General features: G+C 55.0%; 1 protein-coding gene across 3 annotated transcripts in view; it reads right to left on the reverse strand.

Moving 5' to 3' along the window:
- The window catches only part of TARBP1 (tRNA guanosine 2 -O-methyltransferase TARBP1), a 64,493-nt gene continuing 43,464 nt past the window's right edge, over positions 1 to 21,029 (reverse strand). For all 3 annotated transcript variants that reach the window (XM_078596567.1, XM_078596566.1, XM_078596565.1), the window contains exons 28-32: positions 19,498 to 19,675; positions 17,992 to 18,186; positions 17,438 to 17,562; positions 5,412 to 5,548; positions 1 to 3,152 (exon numbers count right to left, since the gene is read on the reverse strand). In XM_078596567.1, the coding sequence (XP_078452693.1) occupies positions 2,996 to 3,152; positions 5,412 to 5,548; positions 17,438 to 17,562; positions 17,992 to 18,186; positions 19,498 to 19,675 (792 nt within the window). In that variant the 3' untranslated portion in view covers positions 1 to 2,995. The remainder of the gene's footprint in view (positions 3,153 to 5,411; positions 5,549 to 17,437; positions 17,563 to 17,991; positions 18,187 to 19,497; positions 19,676 to 21,029) is intronic.

Consider the following 21,029-nt stretch of genomic DNA (forward strand, 5'->3'; position numbering starts at 1 on the left):
GATGGATCAGAAAGCAAACACGTGCCTCATTTTAATTAAGTGGGTTTAAGCAAGACACGTTGCTAGAGGGCATTGTGGCAGATGCACGAGTGATGGAGTGGCAGTCAAGAAGAGAATGCGCCTGGGGGGTGAACACACGAAAGCCATCACCGCGCAAACTCCGATCGTCCTACCAGCAGCGGCTTCTGGCTGGCCATCCGACAAAAACGGTGGTCACTGCATCGCACGGCGCTTTCAGATGCGCTTCTGCGGCCGTCTGGAATGCTCTTCCTTCCGATATTAGGAAGCCACTGGAGCTATGCACGTTTACATCTATATTGAAAACTAATTTATTTCGAAGTAATTTAGCATACTTGGCTACGTACGGTGCGAAAGATGTTCAACATACATACTGCGGAGACAGAGCAATGAGATCAGATCATGTACAGGAGTCAGACGGATTGTGGAATCGTAGGACCATGAGGGTCGATGATCGCGTGGGGGAGGCCTTCATCCAGCAGTTGATAGAACACGACTGCTAGTAACTAGGGTGGTATTCCGTCTATATGGGTATGGAATTCAATACGATGGAAACAATTATTTATTTACCAAAGAAGGCCTCACTGAGCCTCAAGCCTCTTCCAGGAGGACACTGCAATGGGGGAGTTTAGTTGAAGCAGTGCCACGCGAGAGCGGCTGGCACGTGGAAGGAAATAGCAGCACCCTGAGAAAAAACCCCATGCAAGGAATGCCATACTGAGCACTTGAATGCGTGGTCACCCATTCAAGTTCTAACCAGGCCCTACACCGCTTAGCTTACACTACTGTATGACAAGATTGGGCGCCTTCGAGGTGATTTGCACCAAGGCTGGTACAGGGACACATTTCCATAATCGTTTCAACGCCACAATAATGTTCTCATCCAGTACCAGGGACAGCGTCATTCCACGGCAGGGGCGGCAGGACCATTTAAGTAGCAATAATTCAGAACCATGGACAGCACCATGGATGACATTCGCAACGATGGACTTCATTATTCAGCATCGGGAGAATACATTCCACTGGTGGAGCACAGCCCCAACCCAGATGATCGCTTGCCAACAGCACTGAGGATGTCGGTCTTTTGGTCTCCGTACAATCGCGTGCATGCGGCAAGGTTACCTCAACAAGGTTACCTCAACAAGGTTACCTCAACAAGGTTACCATGCCCCATGAGCAGCTGAGTTGCTCAAGAGCGCGGGGCCGTGCCCGAAGGCTGCACGTACTCTCGAGCCTCGTTACCAACTCCTGAGCACACGTGAAGGACCAGCACCTGACTCTGCTGTGCTCCGACCTGTTCGGCATTCAGCAACAGCAGCAACAGCGTCAGCACTAGCAACAAATACAAGATCCCCTATGTAATCCTAACAGGCGCTGTTAGCGAGTAGCACCTATGAAGGCTGGCACGGCACACGAGGTGGTGGGTGGCCAGCACCACGTCGGGCCGCCGCCTTTGTCTCCCTAGCGGCGATGTTTACACATCGCACCAGGTACTCATTTGAGGCCGAGTCGAATTAGAGGTGGCCCAGGACCGGTTCAGATGATCATCACCGGCGTTGGTGGCTGTGAGCGGGAATCGGCCTCGAGTCTCTGGGTTCGTAGTGCAGCGTGCTAGTACCATCAACTCTACCAGCAGCAGCACCACCACCACCAAAACCACCACCAATTATCAAGAGCAACATGACCAGCAGCAGCAACAACACCCCCCCAGCTCCCTCGTTAGCGCTCACCACCCACAGTGCAGTGCGGCGCACACAGCAGCATCAGTCGAAATGCGTTTGTACACATCATGGTGCTTGTTTATTCGTTACACTTATTGGCAAATTCTGGAGTCGGTACGCCGCTGAAGTGAACCACTAAGAAAATCTTCGCGCACGGCGGGAATTCATAAATAGCAGCTGCTGACGTGGGAGTGACAGCGCGCGCGATTCACATCGGCAATCACATCAACACCGACGATACACATTAGACCAGTTGCTAAGAATAGGATCCGTACCCACATTGATGGACATACATGCTGGGGTGGGTGCCGTTAGCGAGCGAGCACGGCGGACGTGGAGGTGGCGTGGCCAACACCACGCCTGGCCACCCCTGTGCCTCCCCAGTGGGTGGTGGTTACACACGGCACCAGGTACTCACCCGAGGTGCTTTGTACCGTGTATGTGTGCGAAGGTGTGCATAGGTGCGGTGGTGTAGCGGTTAGCGTGCTGCGCTACGAACCTGGCGACCCGGGTTTCATTCCCGCTTACGGCAAACACCGGTCCTGGGCCTCCCCTAGGTCGACTCTGCCTCAAATGAGTACCTGGTGCGGTGTGCAGTAAACATCGCCACTAGGGAGACAAAGGCGGCCGGGCGTGGTGTTGGCCACCCACTCCCTCGTGTGCCATGCCGGCCTTTATAGGTGCTCGCTAACAGCACTTGCCCTAACAGTCTGTTAAGGCTATATGGGGGATCATTGTATTTGCATAGGTGCACATGTGTAACCCACAAACACGTGCACACAAAGACAAAGGTCTCGTGTATAACCACGGCAGACTGTGGGGAAAGAGGAGAATGGTGTGGCCACCACCATGCCCAGCCGGCCGCTTTTGTCAACCTGATGTTCAAACACTCCACCAGACACTCATTTAAGGCTCAGATGACTTAGGGAATGCTCAGAATATGGTCAGATAGCAGTAGCCAGGAATCAAACTCATGTTGCTGGGTTCGTAATGCAGTACGCAGACCCAGGTGCCACCATTGTTCCACAGACACACACAAACACACACAAAGACACGCAGGCACACACAAGGCACATGAAGTTAAGGATGGTCTCTCAATGTGGGACAGAGGGCAGGGAAGACACAGGGCGAAGAGTCCAGATCCCCTGGTGGCACCGACAGGGCAGAAGCGATGCCCGATGAGGATGTGAAAGGGCAGAGCCAACCACCCCACGGATGCCGCTGACGAGGGGGAGGAGGAGGGGGCGGCGCGGGCCTCAGCGCGGGCACAGCAGGTGCTGGCGCGCGTACTCCCACACGAGCAGGGCGCCGCTGACGTGCACGTTGAGCGAGCGCACGACCCCGAGCTGCGGGATCTGGACGCACGCGTCCAGCTGCTGCAGCAGCCCCGCGGGCACCCCCTCGCGCTCGTTACTGCACACGCACGTGTACACATACACACACACACGTGTACACATATACACACGCACGTGTACACATACACACACGCACACACACGTGAGTGCGCAGCCATACGCGGCAACACACGCGCACGCCCCATGTATGCACACACAAAGAAAAAGACTAAAGATTCCCCGTATATAGCCTTTTGAACAGACTGTTGAAGCAAGTGCCGTGAGCTAACACCACGGCCGGCTACACCGCACTTGCAGTTCATTGAAGGCCGAGTCGACCTCGGTGAGGCTCTCCTCGACCGTTGCAAATATTCACCACCGTTGTTGCTCATGAGCGGGGATCAAAGTCAGGTTGCCGGGTGTGTAGCGCAATGTTCTAACCATGCGCCACCATCCTCCAAAGACAAACATCCCCCATATAGCCTTAACAGACTGTTGGGGAAAATGCTGTTAGCCATATGCACATGCACACACAGGCGCACACGGGGTTAATGGGACAGTCAGTTTCTCCAGCCCAGAATGACACAATACCTGGCCACTGTCATCATTAACACTCCCTTATAACTCAACTAAAAATAGTACACACAACAATGCTTCATTCAACTTCCCTTCATCAGAGCAGACAAGGCAAGGGGGGTTTGCGATGCAATACTGAACGCCCAGAGCTGACACATGCACAGTAACCGAGCACGAGTAATGACGGATCAATTAACGTCGTTTCTTATTCTCGCTGTCCACGCACTGCGAGCGCATGAAGAAGCACCGACCACGACGGCGTAAAGTGTAGGCGAATGTTGCGTGTAGGCTCATGTACAAAAGTCAAAGAGAATATCAAATTCGTAGGCGACACCCGTAGCAAGCCAATTCGGTGAATCGCTCGGGATGAATCACTGGCGACCTACTGGCTACACCTCTATGGGTGGAGCACTACCTCCCGTGGAGCACGTGCTATGTCATAGTTGCACTGCAACTGACAAGATGGAAAATTCACACTGCGCAAAAAGGCAAATGCACACAGACTACAACAACAGGCGCACGCGCACGCACGGACAAAACAAATATCCCCCGTGTAGCCTTAACAGACTGGAGGAGCAAGTGCTGTTAGCGAGCACCTATAAAGGCCGGCACGGCACACGAAAGGGGTGGGTGGCCAGCACCACGCCCGGCCGCCTTGGTCTTCCTCTTGGCGATGTTTACACACCGCACCAGGTACTCATTTGAGGCTGAGTCGACCTAGAGGGAGGCCCAGGACCGGTTCAGATACTCGTCACCGGTGTTGGCCGTGAGCAGGTATCGAAACCGGGTGGCCAGGTTCGTAGAGCAGCGCGCTGACCGCTACACTGCCGCTCCCCACACGCACGCAGACACACACGCACGTACGGACGCACGCCAACAACCTCGCTGCAGCTGCCTGCACGTTGCCGTGCGCGAGCGCACAGGGACAGGCGCCGCGCGCGTCACCAACGCCGCTAAACAAACGACCCCGCGCCCGCTGGTCGAGCCGCGTCGCAGTTGCACCGCTCTCGCTGGCAGCGACCAGCGGGGGAAACCGGTGGGTAGATCCGGTGGGGAGGCATTCATCCACCAGAGACCCAGGGCAGAAGAGTCGGATGTGAGGGACGCGTCACCCCTACAGGGCCCTACAGACCCCTACAGACCCCGACAGGCCTTTACGGAAGAGTTGGGGAGGCCTTCATCCACCAGTGGCTGACTACGATTACAATGAAGGGCTGAGGATTTGAACTCGCAAACCGTTCTGATCGCGAACTGCGCGCTCTCAACACCAAGCCACCCGGCTGAGAGCTGCGAAGGCATTGCCCCGGTATCGTCCAATAGCAGCTATGGCCGACACCGGGCAACACGTACCCCGGCACCGTCGCTCATCGACATCGTCGCCGTCAGCCACGATCAACCTGCACTGTTGACAGCGTCAACACCGGGATCCTGTCCCCTCTCTCCATCATTTGTTTGTTCGATGAAGGCCTCTCCCCAAGCCGTCACCACCTCTGCAATATGGTGATCCGCCCAGCACCTGCACGCGAACTAATTCCATCGCTTCGTCTCCCGGATGGACGTGGCTTTCGGACGCGTTCCATTCCTTGGCTGCTGCTCCCCGTAGCGATGCGGTAACTAGGTCACACGGGTTTCCTTAGAGAAGGTCGTGCGAGGTCACGGATGCTCGAGGTCACGGGGTCGTTCGCGGACGGCCCGATTGGGCGCGTGGGTGGGGGGGGGGGGTGCGGGGGGGAGGGTGCGGGAGGTGGGGGGGCCATCGTACCCGAGCAGCAGCAGCGTGCGTGCGGGGAAGCGGAAGGCCGTGAGGTCGTGGCTGTTGGCCGTCTGCTCTGCGCCCACGATGCTGTAGCCGTCCTCCTTCTTCTCCTGCAGGAAGGCGGCCAGCGCGTGCGGCTTCACCTGCGGGAGAGACGCCGCAGACGTCAGGCTCAGCTCCCGCGCTCCTCGCTCCGCCGAGCGATCGGGGAGTTATTTGGTTTCTTGTTGCACGGTGGGGGGGGGGGGCTCAAGAGTCGGGGCACCGAGCTGGGACTGCCGAGATCGTGGGGCTGAATCACAATGCAAATAAACGAAACTATTTTTTTATTTTACAAAAAGTGACAGCTCAAAGAAGAGGCTAATCATCACGTGGAAATTTACAGCGGCCAAATACTCTAAGAGCGTGTTTCTAAATGTGGAGAGGAAAAACTGGAGGACCCGGAGAAAAATCCACACGACCACGGGGAGAACATGCAAACTCCAAATATACAGCAGGCGCCTGGGTCGGGATCGAACCCGCGACCTCCTGTAGACCAGGCGAGGGAGATAACATCTCGCCACTGTGGCGCCCTACGAGTATGCATGATGGCATACTCCTCCTGTCAAAGCCATGGAATCGTTTTATGTCGATACAAAGCTTAATCGCGATCGCTTAAGGTACAATAATGATTTATTTCCAAGTGTCATCTACACAATTTTCTCTTTATCAGATTCAACACTGCTTCCGATCATTACCATAGACACCTCCATTATCACTCACCATCGGCGCCATTCACGCGACTGCTCGTTCTACCACTTTGCGCAAGATGTAAATTGAAATAAATTTCAACATGCCAGACAAAAACCACTGCGACAATGATGGTGAGTACAACGATGACAAGTCGAGTGGGCACGAGACAAACACTGAACGCACACAAAATTCTGTCGTTTCACGCTCGACGCACATCGGCGTCTTTGGTCAAATGTGCCGGGGTACAGAGCCCGGTTACGAATGAGGAGACCCCTGACATTTGTGCTCGTTTGAGCATCAATATCCTCGGAAGTTCTGAGCCCTGCAAAGGCCGCGGGCTCGGCTGAAAGGCCACCCCGGCGGCTCCCGTGCGGCGGCACGGCGAGATCCGCAGACGCGCTCGGTCCACCGTGCCGCTCGCGGCTCATTCCTACATCCCATTCACGCGCACGGTCAACTTGGAAAAAAATAACAACATTTTCAAACATCGATCATGGTCTTCATCTGAGATTTCTGCACCTTAAAGAACGGGTATCCGTTTATCGAGTCCGGAGCTTCCCCGACTTTCTTTTCTCCCGGGCGTGACACGGAATTTGCCAGCTGCTGCCGCTGCCGCCGGTAGAGATGAGGGTTAGTGCAAAGCGCGGCTCCTGTCTCCCAGCTGCAATTTAATTCTCTTTTTTTTTCTCCCTTCCAAGACATTTGTTGCTTGTCTTTTTCAAATTGGATTTCTCCGTCTCGGTGCGCCGGGCCTCTCTGCCTGCGCACGGCAAACAAAACACAAATAACCTTTTCTCTAAACTCTTAGTGCGCGTGCCGATCCTATCACGGCCTCGCTCACATGCACGCGGCGGCGGACGCCAGTGGCGGACATCGGCGACGCTCGCAAACAACAACAAGGGGGCAGCGGGGGGGGGGGGGGGCAGCGGGGGGAAGATGAGAAGCGAGCGAGTCGTGGTGGTGCGTGACGAGCGGGGGCGGAGCCGGTGACACACCGCAGTGCGCTGACTTTCAAGATTTAAGATCGGCCGCGTGGGCTTTCAAATCCGAGCAGAACGTGCGCGCGAGCCGGACCGGATGACGCCACGGATCGAGCCGCGGGGGCGCCAATGCTCACCCGCTGGGACGAACATTTCACGTCAAAGAGCCAATCCCACCCTGGCCGAGCGGCTCTTCCACCCCGAGTCCTCCCCCGGCTCCCACCTTGCTCCCCCATCAACAGCCAAGGTTCATTTAGTTGCAGTGGCAGGCACTTTCGGGTTTCAATCGCCTACCTTTCACGGCCGCCGAGCGATAGCTCCGCGCGCTCTGTTGTTCCTCGCATCGCAGCGGCACGTTTTTTGAAATTCCGTGAAGTTGAATTCAGCCCACAATGCCAGAGTACAAAAACCCGTATGCAAACAACGGACGAACGAACTCGGCCGAGGGCACGTCGAGACAAGACGACTCGTTCGCGAGGGAGGCCCCGAGCCCCCGCCGATCCCCCGTCGCCGCTCCGCCCTCGTGAGCTCCAGTCCCCCGTCGCTCCGACGCCAACTGGTTGGGCAGTCGGCGAGCGTGGCACGTGGCACGGGACGCGCGTCGCCGCGCCGCCCCCCACCACGATCCGAGAGCGCAGGAGGCGCGTCTCCGGCTTCGGTGGCGCCCGCCCGCTCGCCATCCAGCGCTTCCGAGGCGAGGGGGGGGGGGGGTTGGCGCGTCGCGCAGGCTCCCGCTGGGCTGCGAGCCGGCCAGAAGATGGCAGCACAACAAATCGAATTGACTTCATCTGTGCCCGAGGCTGGAGTGCCCGGGGGAAGAATTGTGTTTCTTTTGGGTATGTCGGTGTCGTCTCATATGCCAAACATTCCAGTGCAGCACCCTCCTAAATAAGCGTCTTAATTCTCAGTAATCCTCTCCTGGTGATATTCGTGAGGAACATCTAAATCCCACCCACCCACGCACCCTCCCTCCTATCCCCCCCTTCCTCCCGTTCCTTCTCCGTTTCAGATTTGATTTATGATTACGCTCGAAAGGTGAGGGCCCCAGGGTACTTTCTTATTCCATCCACCATTTCTGTCGAGGAGCAGAAGGCATTCTTCACTTTTCTCCCCCAGTCCACCGTCACCCCCCCCCCACCCTCTCTCCTCCCACCCCCTCCTCCTCACTGTCACCACCGGTGTGCTGCGTGTCTCTGTTGTGGTGAGCTTGTGCCGTTATCCACTGGCTCCTGTCCAGCACACGACGCTTCCTGGAACTCAACCTTCTCCGCTCTCCACGCTTCCTGTTGCTATTATCGTCATTGCCGCACCTCTTCCGGCTGTTCACGGTGGTCGTGGGCGACCCGCCTCCGATGTTGCTTCACGGCAACAAGCAGAGGTGGCGGCAGCGGTGCCAGAAGCAGCTGCAATATCAGTAGAAGCGACAGTATAAGACTGTGAATAAACACCCATGAATGTCTCACAGAGTCTCTAGACTCATGATACAGGAGAGTCCTACTTTACAAGCGAGATCAGTTCCTCGTAGTATTATACTTCACGTGGGAGCAAACCGCAGTGTCCGGAGAAAATGCACGCACGCACGTGGAGACCTCGCCCGGCGGCGTGGCCGGGTGGCCGGGTTGGCCCGGCGTTTGCGAGCGCTCGCCGATCGGACCGACGACGACGACGACGACGACGATGCAGCCATTTGGCACTGCTCCCCCCCCTCCCCCGGCGGGAGCTCGAGACCAAACGGCCCATCTGGTGATTAGCACGGCCGGAATGGAGCCAACGACATCGGCTGGGCGAGTCGGCCGACGTGTGCCAACACGACGGCCCCCACTCCCCTCCCCTGCCGAGCCCCCTGGATTCCACCTCGGAGAGTGCAGGCAGATGAACGCTCCGTCGCGCCGCGCCGTCCTGCTCCGCACGCTCAATGAAGCGGATTGGTGCACACGGGGAGGCAACAGAGATCCAGCGGAGCGGCGATCGCCGTCTCTTGTCCGGGAGAGAGAGGAGAAAGGATGCGCGAGAATTTGCTCCGGTCTATCTCTCTCTCAAGCAACGCGTTCGGGCCGGGCTACAGGAAAGGCAAGCGTGGCCGCTGCGTGCCGTCACTGTTGACCAGGCCCGCTTCCACGACAGTCGCAAGCGCTCGGCTGGTGCCCGCCAAAACTGTACACGAACAAATCTCGAAACGAACGCCGTCATTGCATTCAGCGACGCAATCGGAGTTGCTATTCGAGGGGGACGCGCAATCACGCGAACACCATCCGAGGCCAAAAGATATTAAACACTCTGGCGTGCGCAGCGGAAATGTTAGAATTCATACGACTCTTGCAGTACCCCACCCTCCTACAGCAGAACGCGTTGCCGCCAAAAAACGGAATAAAGACGCCGTGGTGACGGGGACACGTATGGGGTGTTTGTCGATCGACCAGATACTCATCACCGACGCACGGCCAATTATTGGCCAAGGCGCGTGCGCATGCCGCTAATCTATTTAAAGACGCAACCCCGCCGCCGCCACCGCGCTCTCGCCCCCCGCCCGCTTCAAAGGGCGCGAGTGCGCGCCGCAATTTGCTCGGCGCGTTCCACAAAGGAATAAAAGGAAAATACAACAAAATAACCGGGCCGCAACGTGCCGAGCCAGTGGCATTGTGCGGCCAGATAAAAGGCTTGGCAGGATATGAAGCAGAGGCGATAAACGCGGGGCTGCTTCGGAGGCGCATTCCCCAAAATTTCCGAAAGAGCCCCCCCCGCCCCCCCCGAGTTTCCCACCGCGATGGGGGGGGGGGGGTGCGAGCTACCGAGCCTCTCTTCTCAAAAGCGCCGCCGACAGCTCCCTGCAAACTGGGCCCACTTAGGAGCACGACGTCTCAACCGAAGCGAAATCTGTAAAACGAGGCAAAATTACAAATTTCGCTGCGTGCGGAATGCTCGCCGGGTGCGGAGGCGGTTCGAGCCGTCAATTTGCACCGCGCACCCCTTGCGCGGGGGGTCGGGTTTTTGGAGCTGCCGCACGGCAGAGCCGTCGGTGCTGCGCTTTGATGCCTGGCGGCGGGGCGAGTGGGGCAGACGCAGTGCAAGCGGCGACCGCGGCGATTACGCCTGTGGGCAAATTGGACGCTGGGGCAAAATTTCATCGGCAAAGGTGGCCGACAGCAGTGGGGGGGGGGGTTTAATGGTAGCAGTTGGAGAAGTAAACACTGGAGGCCAGACGATAGTGTTATCGCTTGACCAGGTGATATGACAGGCGAATCGGTGAGCAGCGCATTATGATGAGGGCAGCCGTGGCTGCTGTTGCAACTCCTCCACAACCCATCACCCACCTGCCTCATGATAATGGACTGAACTCAACATTGAATTACGCTCGCAAAGTCATGGCTTAAACCTTCCGCAGCTATTCAAAGCCAGTTTCAATGTGCGGGCGTGGTGATTAGATAACCCATACACATTGCACAAGCAGCCTGGGCCCCGCGCTTAATTTAATCATTGCTGCCGTTTAGTTCGCCAGGTGGGCGCCCACCGAAATTCGTTATCTCGTTCGCAAGGAATGGATGATGGAGGTCACAGCTGTTTGGAAGGTTCAGTGATTGTAAACATTTGCATTATGGGCTATTTCCCCTTAAATGTTGTACAATTTTGCTTTTGGCATTGTCATGGGATGAAAATACCTTTCCACGTGGTATTCTGACAGTGAGCAGTGTCAAAGAACATACCTCAAAGCTGACATTACAGAACCCCTTCTGAGCTATAACAGGCCTCTTCATCTATATAAAGGGCAACCTTTTACATGGGTCACAAATAAAGTTTTGCACATATCAATAAAAGCAACATTTATTCACCTCTAAGAGTTTGATAACTCGAACTAAGCGCACAATTCGATGTAATCATCATTATTTTTGTGTGCGTGCACGCAGTCATTGGCACACCGGCTGAAACTCACTGCCGTTGCGAACCTGGTTTGAGCACGGGTGGCTGGCTGCATGTGAACCCAGGATACCGGCGGTACCGGCTTAGCACCGCGATCTGGCATCGGTCCCTGGAGCCACCACGGCAAATAAATACGTTTTGGTCCTTTGATGTCAGAGTCATGGTGACCGACTCTGGCAGAGACCCTACGGCCTCTGTAAGACTCGCTCTGCAGCGGTTCCCACGCTTGGGAATTCCCTACAGACAATACCAGAGATTGGGTTACGACAAACTCTTCAGCGCCACAACAGGAAGCAAATACTCCACGTGTGTATGTTGAACTTCTTTCGCACTGTACATAGCCAACCATGTTAATCGGAGGTGTGAGGGAAGGACAACTAAATACAAAAAGCAGTTGTTAAAGAAATGAGTTTTCAAAGTAGATGATTTAAAAGTGCATAGCTCCAGTGGCTTCTTATTATAGAAAGGAAAAGTGTTTCAGAAGGCCGCAGAAGCGCATCTGAAGCGCGCGATGCAGTGACCGTCTTTGGTCGATGGCTATAAATAATAATTTACGTGAAACATACAAACAACGCGAAACCGGACCGCTGCTCAGGCACTCTGTTGCCAGGCGTTGCGGGACAAGTGAGGGCTCGGCTTGCCAACAACGGCGCTCGCCGGCACGGCCCGGTGTTGCCAAGACAGCCCTACCGGGGCCTGTCCACGGTAGGGCTGTCACGAGGGCGACCCGAATACGCGACGCCAGGTCAACTTCAGGGCCATGTCTCACATTAAAACAACAACAAACCTTGGCTCTAGCCTTGGCTCTAGCCGTTTGGCTTTAAACAAAAAGACGTGACAGAAAAGTAGAATATTTTAGCTCGGGAGAGACAAACTTAACCCATGTAAAAATTTTAACATGTATTTATATTTTAACATAATTTTTGCCGAGGCCACGGAGCCTCGGATGTGGGGCCACGGATCTGTGCCGCGTTGCCGATCCTGAATCCAGTATCGGCCCTTCCTGAGCCACGTGGAATAGCGGCATTCAGAGGCGGTAGGACCAGCGTTTTGACAGCGTTAGTCCCGTCTACAACCCCCGTGCAGTCAACCCGCATAGCCGGCCATTCAGGACGTGACATTTTTCAAGTTAACGGCCCCCGGGGTTGAGACAAATGACACAAATCCTCTCATTTGAATTTCCTGATGATATCAAGGTCGCAGGCGCACGCCTTGTTGACGGCAGGTTACTCCGCGCAGGTGTCAGAGGCCCGGCTGCCCTCAGTCGTCACGCCGAGCGCGGCTATCGTAGACGGCGACAAGAAGCAGGCGGAACACTCGCGCAACTCTCATTGAAATCAAACGCAGCGACGGAGAACGTTGGAATTTACCTCTGCCATGACGTACGGTCGTCAGCCGCTGGGATTGAGCCGACAAGGTTCCCTCGGACGGCGCCAAAACAGAGTGAGGATGGGACTTGCCGTTCATTTATAATCCATTTCCTCGGTTCAGGGCGTCAAACTGGAGGGGGCCAGGTGCCCCATCGAACGCGGTGGTCATTTGTGCTGCGCCATCATGGCGAGCCGGATCGTCGCTGCCTGGCAGGAGCATGCCGTTACTAGGCGATGGCATTTGTCTGTGTTCGACCGACGGCCTGGGCATGGCGGCGCATGCGGACAAACAGCTTTGTGTGACAACCCCGGCACTGCAAGGCGAACACTCAACTTATGAAATGAAGCACGTTTTATAATGCCTGTCAATAAAAGGTGTTATTTTTATTGTTGTCGTTATTGTTCCTTGAATGGTGAACAAAGAGTCAACCGTTGTTTTTGTCAACATCCACGTGCTCGTTCCATGTACGCAAACAAGGCAAAGAGTCACTCGGAACGGTCATCTTTGGCCGAGAAACGCTTCCTCGGCTGACGCCGACTCCCGATGGCAGCCAGCGTGCTGGAACGGTCGTAGGTTCAGCAGCCACACGGCCCCACGGTGTTACGAGCGGGAACGTCTCCACCTTCATTTGACCCCCTGTCTCGTTACTCCCCAAGTGGAACAGCGGTGCAGCGGTCAGCGCGTCGTGCTGTGAACCCAGAGACGCGAGTTTGTCTCCCGGTCACGGCTAAAACAAGAGCCGTGTCTCATCTGATCAAGTCCAGAGCTTGCTCATTCGCCAATCCGGACTGACCAGCTTGGTGAAGCATGGTCAATCAAACCCCCTACGACTGACACGGCGTGCACCTGCATCCTGCAGCGGATTAACCGATGCCGATTTTTGTTGTTGTTATATTTGTAGTAAGCAGTGCAGCAAGTAGGTTGATCGCACACTCGAGTAGAATGTAAGTGTTATCTCCATGCATGCATGGATTTTTGTCCAGGTACTCCCATTGCTTCCCACATCAAACACCACACAGCAATGACTGAGGACCGGTCATACAGCCCAAGCAGTGACCCTCGTCAGAACAATCCTGAGACTCAATGTGACTCTGCTGGGAATCTAGAGAACTGTTATTTGCTTTAACAGTCCCTAAACATTGCGCTCCTCCTCATATCAACCTGTAATGCATCACATGTCCGTATGTCCGTCACTAGGACCATGCGGTTTGTATTTACGTTTTAAAATTGAGGTTTAATAAAAAAAAAAAAGTATAAAATAAAACTACGAACAGAATTAGAACTTCAAAGAAGGAAGAAAATCATCGATCTATACCTAAACATCTATGTTTAATATCACGATGGCTGGGCACTGGCCACTAAAGTTGTAATTGATCAAAGTTGACGTCTTATTTTGAGAGCTTGGGAAGAGAGACGATGGGAGGGAGAGAAGGGGGGGGGGGGTTGCAGAGTGGAGCGGTGCGAGGGAAGAAGCAGAAAGAGAAGCCTGGTGACGACCTGCAGTGTGGTCAGTGGGTGGGTGGGTGGGTGAGTGAGTGAGTGGGTGAGTGAGTGAGTGGGTGAGTGGGTGGGTGGGTGAGTGGGTGGTTGAGTGAGTGAGTGGGTGAGTGGGTGGGTGGGTGAGTGGGTGGGTGGGTGAGTGGGTGAGTGGGTGGGTGGGTGAGTGAGTGGGTGAGTGGGTGGGTGGGTGAGTAGGTGGTTGGGTGAGTGAGTGGGTGAGTGGGTGGGTGGGTGGGTGAGTGGGTGGGTGGGTGAGTGGGTGAGTGGGTGGGTGGGTGAGTGGGTGGTTGGGTGAGTGAGTGGGTGAGTGGGTGAGTGGGAAGCAGTAGTGTAGCGGTTAGTGCGTGGCGCTACGAACCCGGCGACCTGGGTTCAATTCTCGTTCACGGCCAACACCAGTGACAATTATCTGAACGAGTTCTGGGCCTCCCCAAGGTCGACTCAGCCTCGATTGGGTACCTGGTGCGGTGTTTAAACATCGCCACGAGGAGGACAAAGGCGGCCGGGCGTGGTGCTGGCCACTCACCCCCCTCGTGTACCGTGCCGGCCTTCATAAGTCCTACTCGCTAACAGCACTTGCCCCAACAGTCTGGTAAGGCTACACGGAGGATCTTTGTCTTTGTTGTGACCTACAGTGTGGTGGATGAGACGAAACGGTGAGTCTGGCAGACCGAGTCCACAGCACGGGCGAAGCCACCGACGAGTGACGTTCGCCAAGCGTGTTTTTACTCGTAGATTTATTTTACAGCCCTTTCTCAATCCATTGCTGGATGAAGGTCTCCCCACGCCATGTCAGTCGTGGGAGTTGTTTGACCATACTTCACCAGGGCTAATTCAGGTTTTTGCGATCACTGTGAGAGCCGTGGTCGGGAATAAAACTGGGGTCACCGGGTTCGTAGCGCACTGCACCTACCGCTGTGCCACAGCTCCACGCCTCGATTCACACATCCCGAGTGCAATAATAGACTTTATTTAATTGGTGAATTCGTTACATCGCTAATTGGCACCGTTTATGACAATTCAACCCTCATAATTAATTCATTGTAAACACGGCTGGTTATTATTTCTATTATATGACATTCTGTACCATTAAGGCACCACTGGAACATTATTGCAATCCCATCCACTGAGTCAGCTTCTCAACGCTCGGACCGATCGCCGGTTTAACTCATGAGACGAAACATCAAGGGGCTTCGAGGGCAGCGGAGGTGCAGGTGCAGCTCAAACACCACTCCACCTGCAACATTCGCGGCGGGTAGATATCGGTGTGTCATTTGTTTTATTTTAGCGTTTTTCCAAAAAACAACAAAGGCGCAATCGAAGATTATCACCTCCCCAAGGAGAAGGGGAAAGGATGGCAATTGCCGTAAGTCTGCCGGGCTCCAGGGTTAAACCTTCGGTGCCGAAACGCTAATTGCCAGCCGTCACATTTGTCAAAAGTCACATCGAAATCATTAGTCCGAGACTACGTGTCGGTAGGCAAGACGGCGGTTCGGCAATGTGCGGCATCGCCGACGGTGGGGGCTGGGCGACGTGCCCCCCCCCCCTGCCTTGGCAACGCGGCGGTGGCGCGTGAGAAACGGCACCGCGCGCCACTCGCCACGCGCCATCGCCGTCAAGCGAGCGACCGAGCGGGCTACCTCGGAGGGAAATTGAAAAAGTGACGAGGCATTCCTCGTCCCCGTGTCCGTCAGCCGCGCAGGTCAATAAATCCATCACCGCAGTGCAATCCTCGCGCGTGGTGCTCGGTTGTCATCGCTCGCCGGCAGGCATCGCGACCGCTCAGAGTGGCCCTGGCACGGGTCGCGATCGGCCGCAAAAAACGGCCATCATCGGCTGACAAAAATAAAAAGAATAATAATCTAAGACCAGGCGAGCGAGTGCCGCCGAAGGTATTAATGATGCAATTTCTACGTAGCATGTCGAACATTAACACACGCCGGTAAACCAGACCCCAAGGGACCACCCAGTCTCGCTCCAGTTGTTTTCATTCGCAGCCACCAGTCACAGCAGAGCGCGATGAAAACGATCAATAATTCTCGATTAATTCGTCCAAGAGGACTCCATGCCGAGGTGACAGGGTGGCACAGAGGTCAGGGCGCTGAATATATTCAAGCAAAAATGTTCGTTTTCATTAAATTTGTCTAAATTCCATCTCACAGAATTAAAATATCAGTTTGACTGTCAAGTGACAAGCAGAAATCTCATAGCAGGGAGCGTGTCGGATAGCCGGGGCACGCCGTCTCTGGGTGAGTATCCACAAGGCAAGAGCCGTTTGACCAAGGCCGGCGAGGCATCTCCACGCTGATACGAATATTCACACTCCTGTGCGGCAGCTTCTGCAGGTGCACGTCCTTTACAAACAACAGGGATGAGCTAGAATAACATTAAGATATGACACACGCACATGGCGTGTTTACACAGCGCGCTGCGTTGTGATTGCGTTGTGTCTATTCGCCCGTGTGTGCGATCGTTCTCGAAACTCAACACCGCATTTGACAAATCTATCCTTGGTATCCGATGCTCCCCGTACGTAGGACGGTTATCGCATCTGTGTCACGTCCTCAGCAAGCTGCTCATTATATATTTGAACAGCAGGAACGTCAACATTTTGGAGCGACGTGCTTTTGAATGTGTACACGACTGGACTCTTAAACCTCACGTTGATGATTCGTAATTTGAGGCTCATTTAGTTTGGCTCTGCTTAGTTTAGTTATTATTTATTTTTAAATGAATTACGCTTTCATTCTCCACTTGCTTTTTAGCCCAGGTCTAAGTTGAGACCTTGGGTCTCAACGGACTCTGACCTGGTCACACAGAGCACTTAGACGTGAATGACCATCATGAAAACGATGAACTTGTGAGCGCATCGAAGGACATTCGTCACAGGAACATGAATGACACTGGCGGTGTGAGATCTTATTTCCACAATTGTATCCCTAAACTCGATTCAGATATCTCACAGAGCATTGGGAACCCTTCGTGTTTAGAGAACGCCCCACAAAAGTTGATATCACAGACCTACCTCTGAAATCCTTTAACGTTATCTCTGGTCCACAGAGTAGGTGGCAGGTGATCTTGGTCCCACAGAGAGGTGATCTTAGTCAAAATTAAGTTCAGAACTACATTTTACGTGATTTTTCATACAATCAGTGGGTACCGGGCTGATACCATCAAACAACTACACTTGCGAATCCGGTGTGATCACAGGTCGACATTAGTGGTGCCATCTGAGCACTCTGACCTCTTGAGCCACCCTGGGGCGCCTTTCCAATGTGGTGCTTATTGAAGGGCACCTTTTGTAGTCCAATTAGCACGGTTGGCTACGTACGCTGCGAAAGAAGTTCAACATACACACACATACGTACAAGAAGTTCAAGATACACCCATACATACGTACAAGAAGTTCAACATACACACACATACGTACGTACAAGAAGTTCAACATACACACAAATATGTACAAGATCAACATACACACACACATACTTACAAGAAGTTCGACACACACACACACAGAGGGTGGCGCGTCACCTCGAGGATGGGCAGCCACTGCTCGGCGGTGACGCTCAGGGCCTGGAACTGGCGGTCGGTCACGTGGTGTCGCCCTCCCAGCACCAGCGCCGACGCGCCCAGGATTTCACAAGTCCGACACAGGCCTGGGGGTGGCACCACCGCACACGAAATATAAAGATCCCCCGTACACCCTTCACAGACTGTTGGGGCAAGTGTTGTTAGCGAGCACCTATGAAGGCCGGCACTGTGGCACACGAGGGGGTGGCTGGCCAGCAACACGCCCGGCCGCCTTTGTCTCCCCAGTGGCGATGTTCACACACCTCTCGAGATCGGGTCCTCCAGTTGATTTGGTCATGAGGTGGTAATGATACTGAAGGTGATGGAATAATTATCCCTTCATCCAGGAAGGACCAAAGCTAAGCCTCAAGACTAGCTTATACGAGGGCCCCATTTTGCGCTTTTTCCCGATCCCACAGTGAGTTTAGGTCGTGTGCTCGCCCCAACAAGACACTGCCATTGGCCGCGTTGTGAACGAGGGAACAGTGGGCCCCCCCTCCCGCCCCGCGCCGCACCGCCCAGGTTGGTGGACTTGTCGACGAGCGAGGCCACGACGAGGAGGCCGCCGCCCGGCGGGCCAAGTCGCGCCGAGCGCTGCTCCTGCAGGGTGGCACCCCGCAGGTCCGGGTCGGAGAGGCCACCGCGCCACGACACGAACTTCTTCTGCACGTCACCGTCACCGACCCCATCCGTGTCCTGCGTCACCGAGCCTGTGCCGCCGAGACAAGAGGAGCAGAGGGGCGAATGGGAAGGACAAAAAACGCACCTCCACCGAGGACTCGAAATCGCATCAAAAGTCTGATGCCGTGTATCCACAACCACTTAGCAGGCGAGCTCGGCAGCGCTGGCTTGGAGAGGGGGCTTAGAAGCCCTGGGACAACCCATCGCTTTTCAGCATTAGCCGTCCCGACGCAGATCCGTGTCCCCAAACCGTATCGACCACGAGGCCCCGTGGACTGGGGCCCCCTTCTTCCCGTTCCATCCCTGCCTCCCCGCTGACCTCTTTCCCTCCTAGCCCTTCTGAATGCAAGCCTGGGCCAGGTTAGACCATACCAGACCCAAAATATATCATAGCGGTAATCTGTCGCATCTTAATATTACGTAACAGAAATCACGGCTGGGAACGTCAACGCGGCGAGCAACGCCACCGACAGCGGATCCCATTTTTGCGCTGACCCTGCGACGTCACCACCGGCCGTGAGGTCGGCCCAGGCAAAACAAGCGTGACCCTCCTCCTCGTGGGGGGGTCCTAGCACGCGGCCCGGCGGGGCTACCGCGGGAAACCAGGGGCCAGACCTGCGAGGCCTGGTCTGCGAATCGAGCCGGCGCTCTTCCCGGTGGTCGTGGAAACTCGGCATCGGTGACAGAAGCGGCGCAAGAGCAGGAGAGGTTGCGTAACCCCACCCCGGAGACTCGAACACCCTGCCGCCTTGTTCTGGCACACACGGTGATAGGCATCGTGTTTTTTTCGACTTTCCGTTTGCCACTTATTGCCGTTTTGTTGAATGGTGTAAAAAAACGTTAAAAAAACGTGTTGCCTCGCGAACACCGTGAACTATTGTTGTACCGAGTCTTCTTAAACACCTTGTTATCACACCGTGACTAACGTTACACTGCTACGGCAATTTTGCATTATACCTTTTCAACAAAAACTAAGAATTAATCTCAATTACTCGTTACTTCCCTCATTTCATTAATTGTCAGCACTCCCCACAAATCTGTAACAGGCGCGTGACTAACAAACGATGACGACGATGTGCAAGTCGGTTGGGTACCACGCGGCCCACAAGACGGTGCGCCTCCGTTTCCATGGATACGGGCGAGCGTGAGAGACCGACGGGGGGCGGGGGGGGAACCTCAGAGCATCGGAAATGTTGGAGTCCAATGGCAGCCGTCTAATAGCCCTCCACTCTAAAGGACTCATCGTTTTAGGAATAATTGGAAAGGGCGTGGGAGGCGTGCGGATGCGTGGCTTGCTCTCGATAACGACGGTGGCAGTCGTCCCGCCCGCCCACCCGCACCTCTCTCCCGTAGCACCCAGGCTGTGTCCTGCACAGCCTCCAGCTCCCGGCGAGGGTTGGCGAGTGGCGGCGCGCCGGGCCAGGCGTGCCGTCGCCACGGCAACGCCTCGAAGCGGGCCACCCACAGCCACTCGTCGTCGCTGAGCTCCGAGAGGCGCGGGAAGGTCCAGAAGATGGTCTGGCGAAGGGGGGGGGGGGGGCAGCAACACAAAAACACTGAGGCCACTCAAACTCCTTTGCAGAGCGGGGAGAGCAAAATGGCAAAACTATAAGAAAACAAAAATGTCTCGGCGCAACGGCATCTGGGCAGCTTTGTCGAGATCAATTGCGGTCGACGTGACCTTTGCGTGACGTGCTTTTTTTGTAAAGTTCATCGCTGAACGAGAGACAGCAAAAGTCGAGGGTGCCCATCCGTGCACACTTTTGCCTCGTTATGCTCGGCAGGCAACAGCCCCTACGGGCGCCTGGGGGAAGACGACGAATCGAACGCAGCACCGCCACTGAAGGACGATTGTCGCTCACGAGAACCCGGCCCTTCCCTGGGGGCATCACGAGGGACTCGACCGCTGGCCCAGTTCTCCGACACGCGCATCGGCATCTTGGGACTAGTTCCCCATGTCAACATGCAGCCAGCGCCGGGAATAGGCAAAGAGGATGGCAATGGGTTAAGGAATTGGGGGAAGGCGCTGATAAAAACACATCCACCGGGGAACGAAAGAGCAAACGAGAGGACGTGGCGATGCGGTACGCCGACATAGCGGCAGCCGCCGGTGAGCTCCCGAAAGGTTACGTAAAAATAAGCACCAATCTCTCGTGCGTTTGTTCACACGAAGCCAAAAAGTATTTTTTTCCGGGCGAAAAACCACCAGCCGCAACGGCTTAAATTAAGCGAATACATAAGATAAGTAGAGAACATAATAACAAAGCAATTACGAGATGAGGCAAATAGCAGAGGATGAAGATTAAACGACGCACAAACAATCGCGGACGCAAACAGATGCCAATGGTGACGCCAGCGAAGGGACTTTGATGAACATAAAATATGCCAGGCTGCCCAAATCCTCCCGAGTGCTCGCCCGGCGCTTCCCCACAGAGGCCATGCGGAATCACAAGCGGCCGCACGCGCGCGTCCCGCCGACAGCCCCGAGTCAAATTCATCAGCGGCGGGCTGCACAATAACCCCTGGCTCGCTGACGTCACCTCCACAGGTGCGCACGACCAAAACAAATTTATTAGAGACGGCAAAACACACGCGCCCCGCACATCCGAAGAACAACAACAAAAAACAGAGCCGTCATTATTGGCATAATGAGGCAGCTTGGGACTGAATCCAAAGGGACGGCGTCACCTGACCCACCCAGGTTATTACCGGGACGCTCGTTGACACTGTTCAATTGACAGGCGCCCCTTCTATGTCGCTGTCGCACCGCCATCACTTGAGCCCAGACGAGTGGAATTTTCCCCCACAGCTGATGAGGTGCATCCTCTTTTTTGTCTTCTGTTCATTCTCCACAAAATGTGGGGGTCACGTC

Source organism: Lampetra planeri, chromosome 7 (genome assembly GCF_965212315.1).
Source record: "Lampetra planeri chromosome 7, kcLamPlan1.2.h2, whole genome shotgun sequence".
NCBI classification, from domain to species: domain Eukaryota; kingdom Metazoa; phylum Chordata; class Hyperoartia; order Petromyzontiformes; family Petromyzontidae; genus Lampetra; species Lampetra planeri.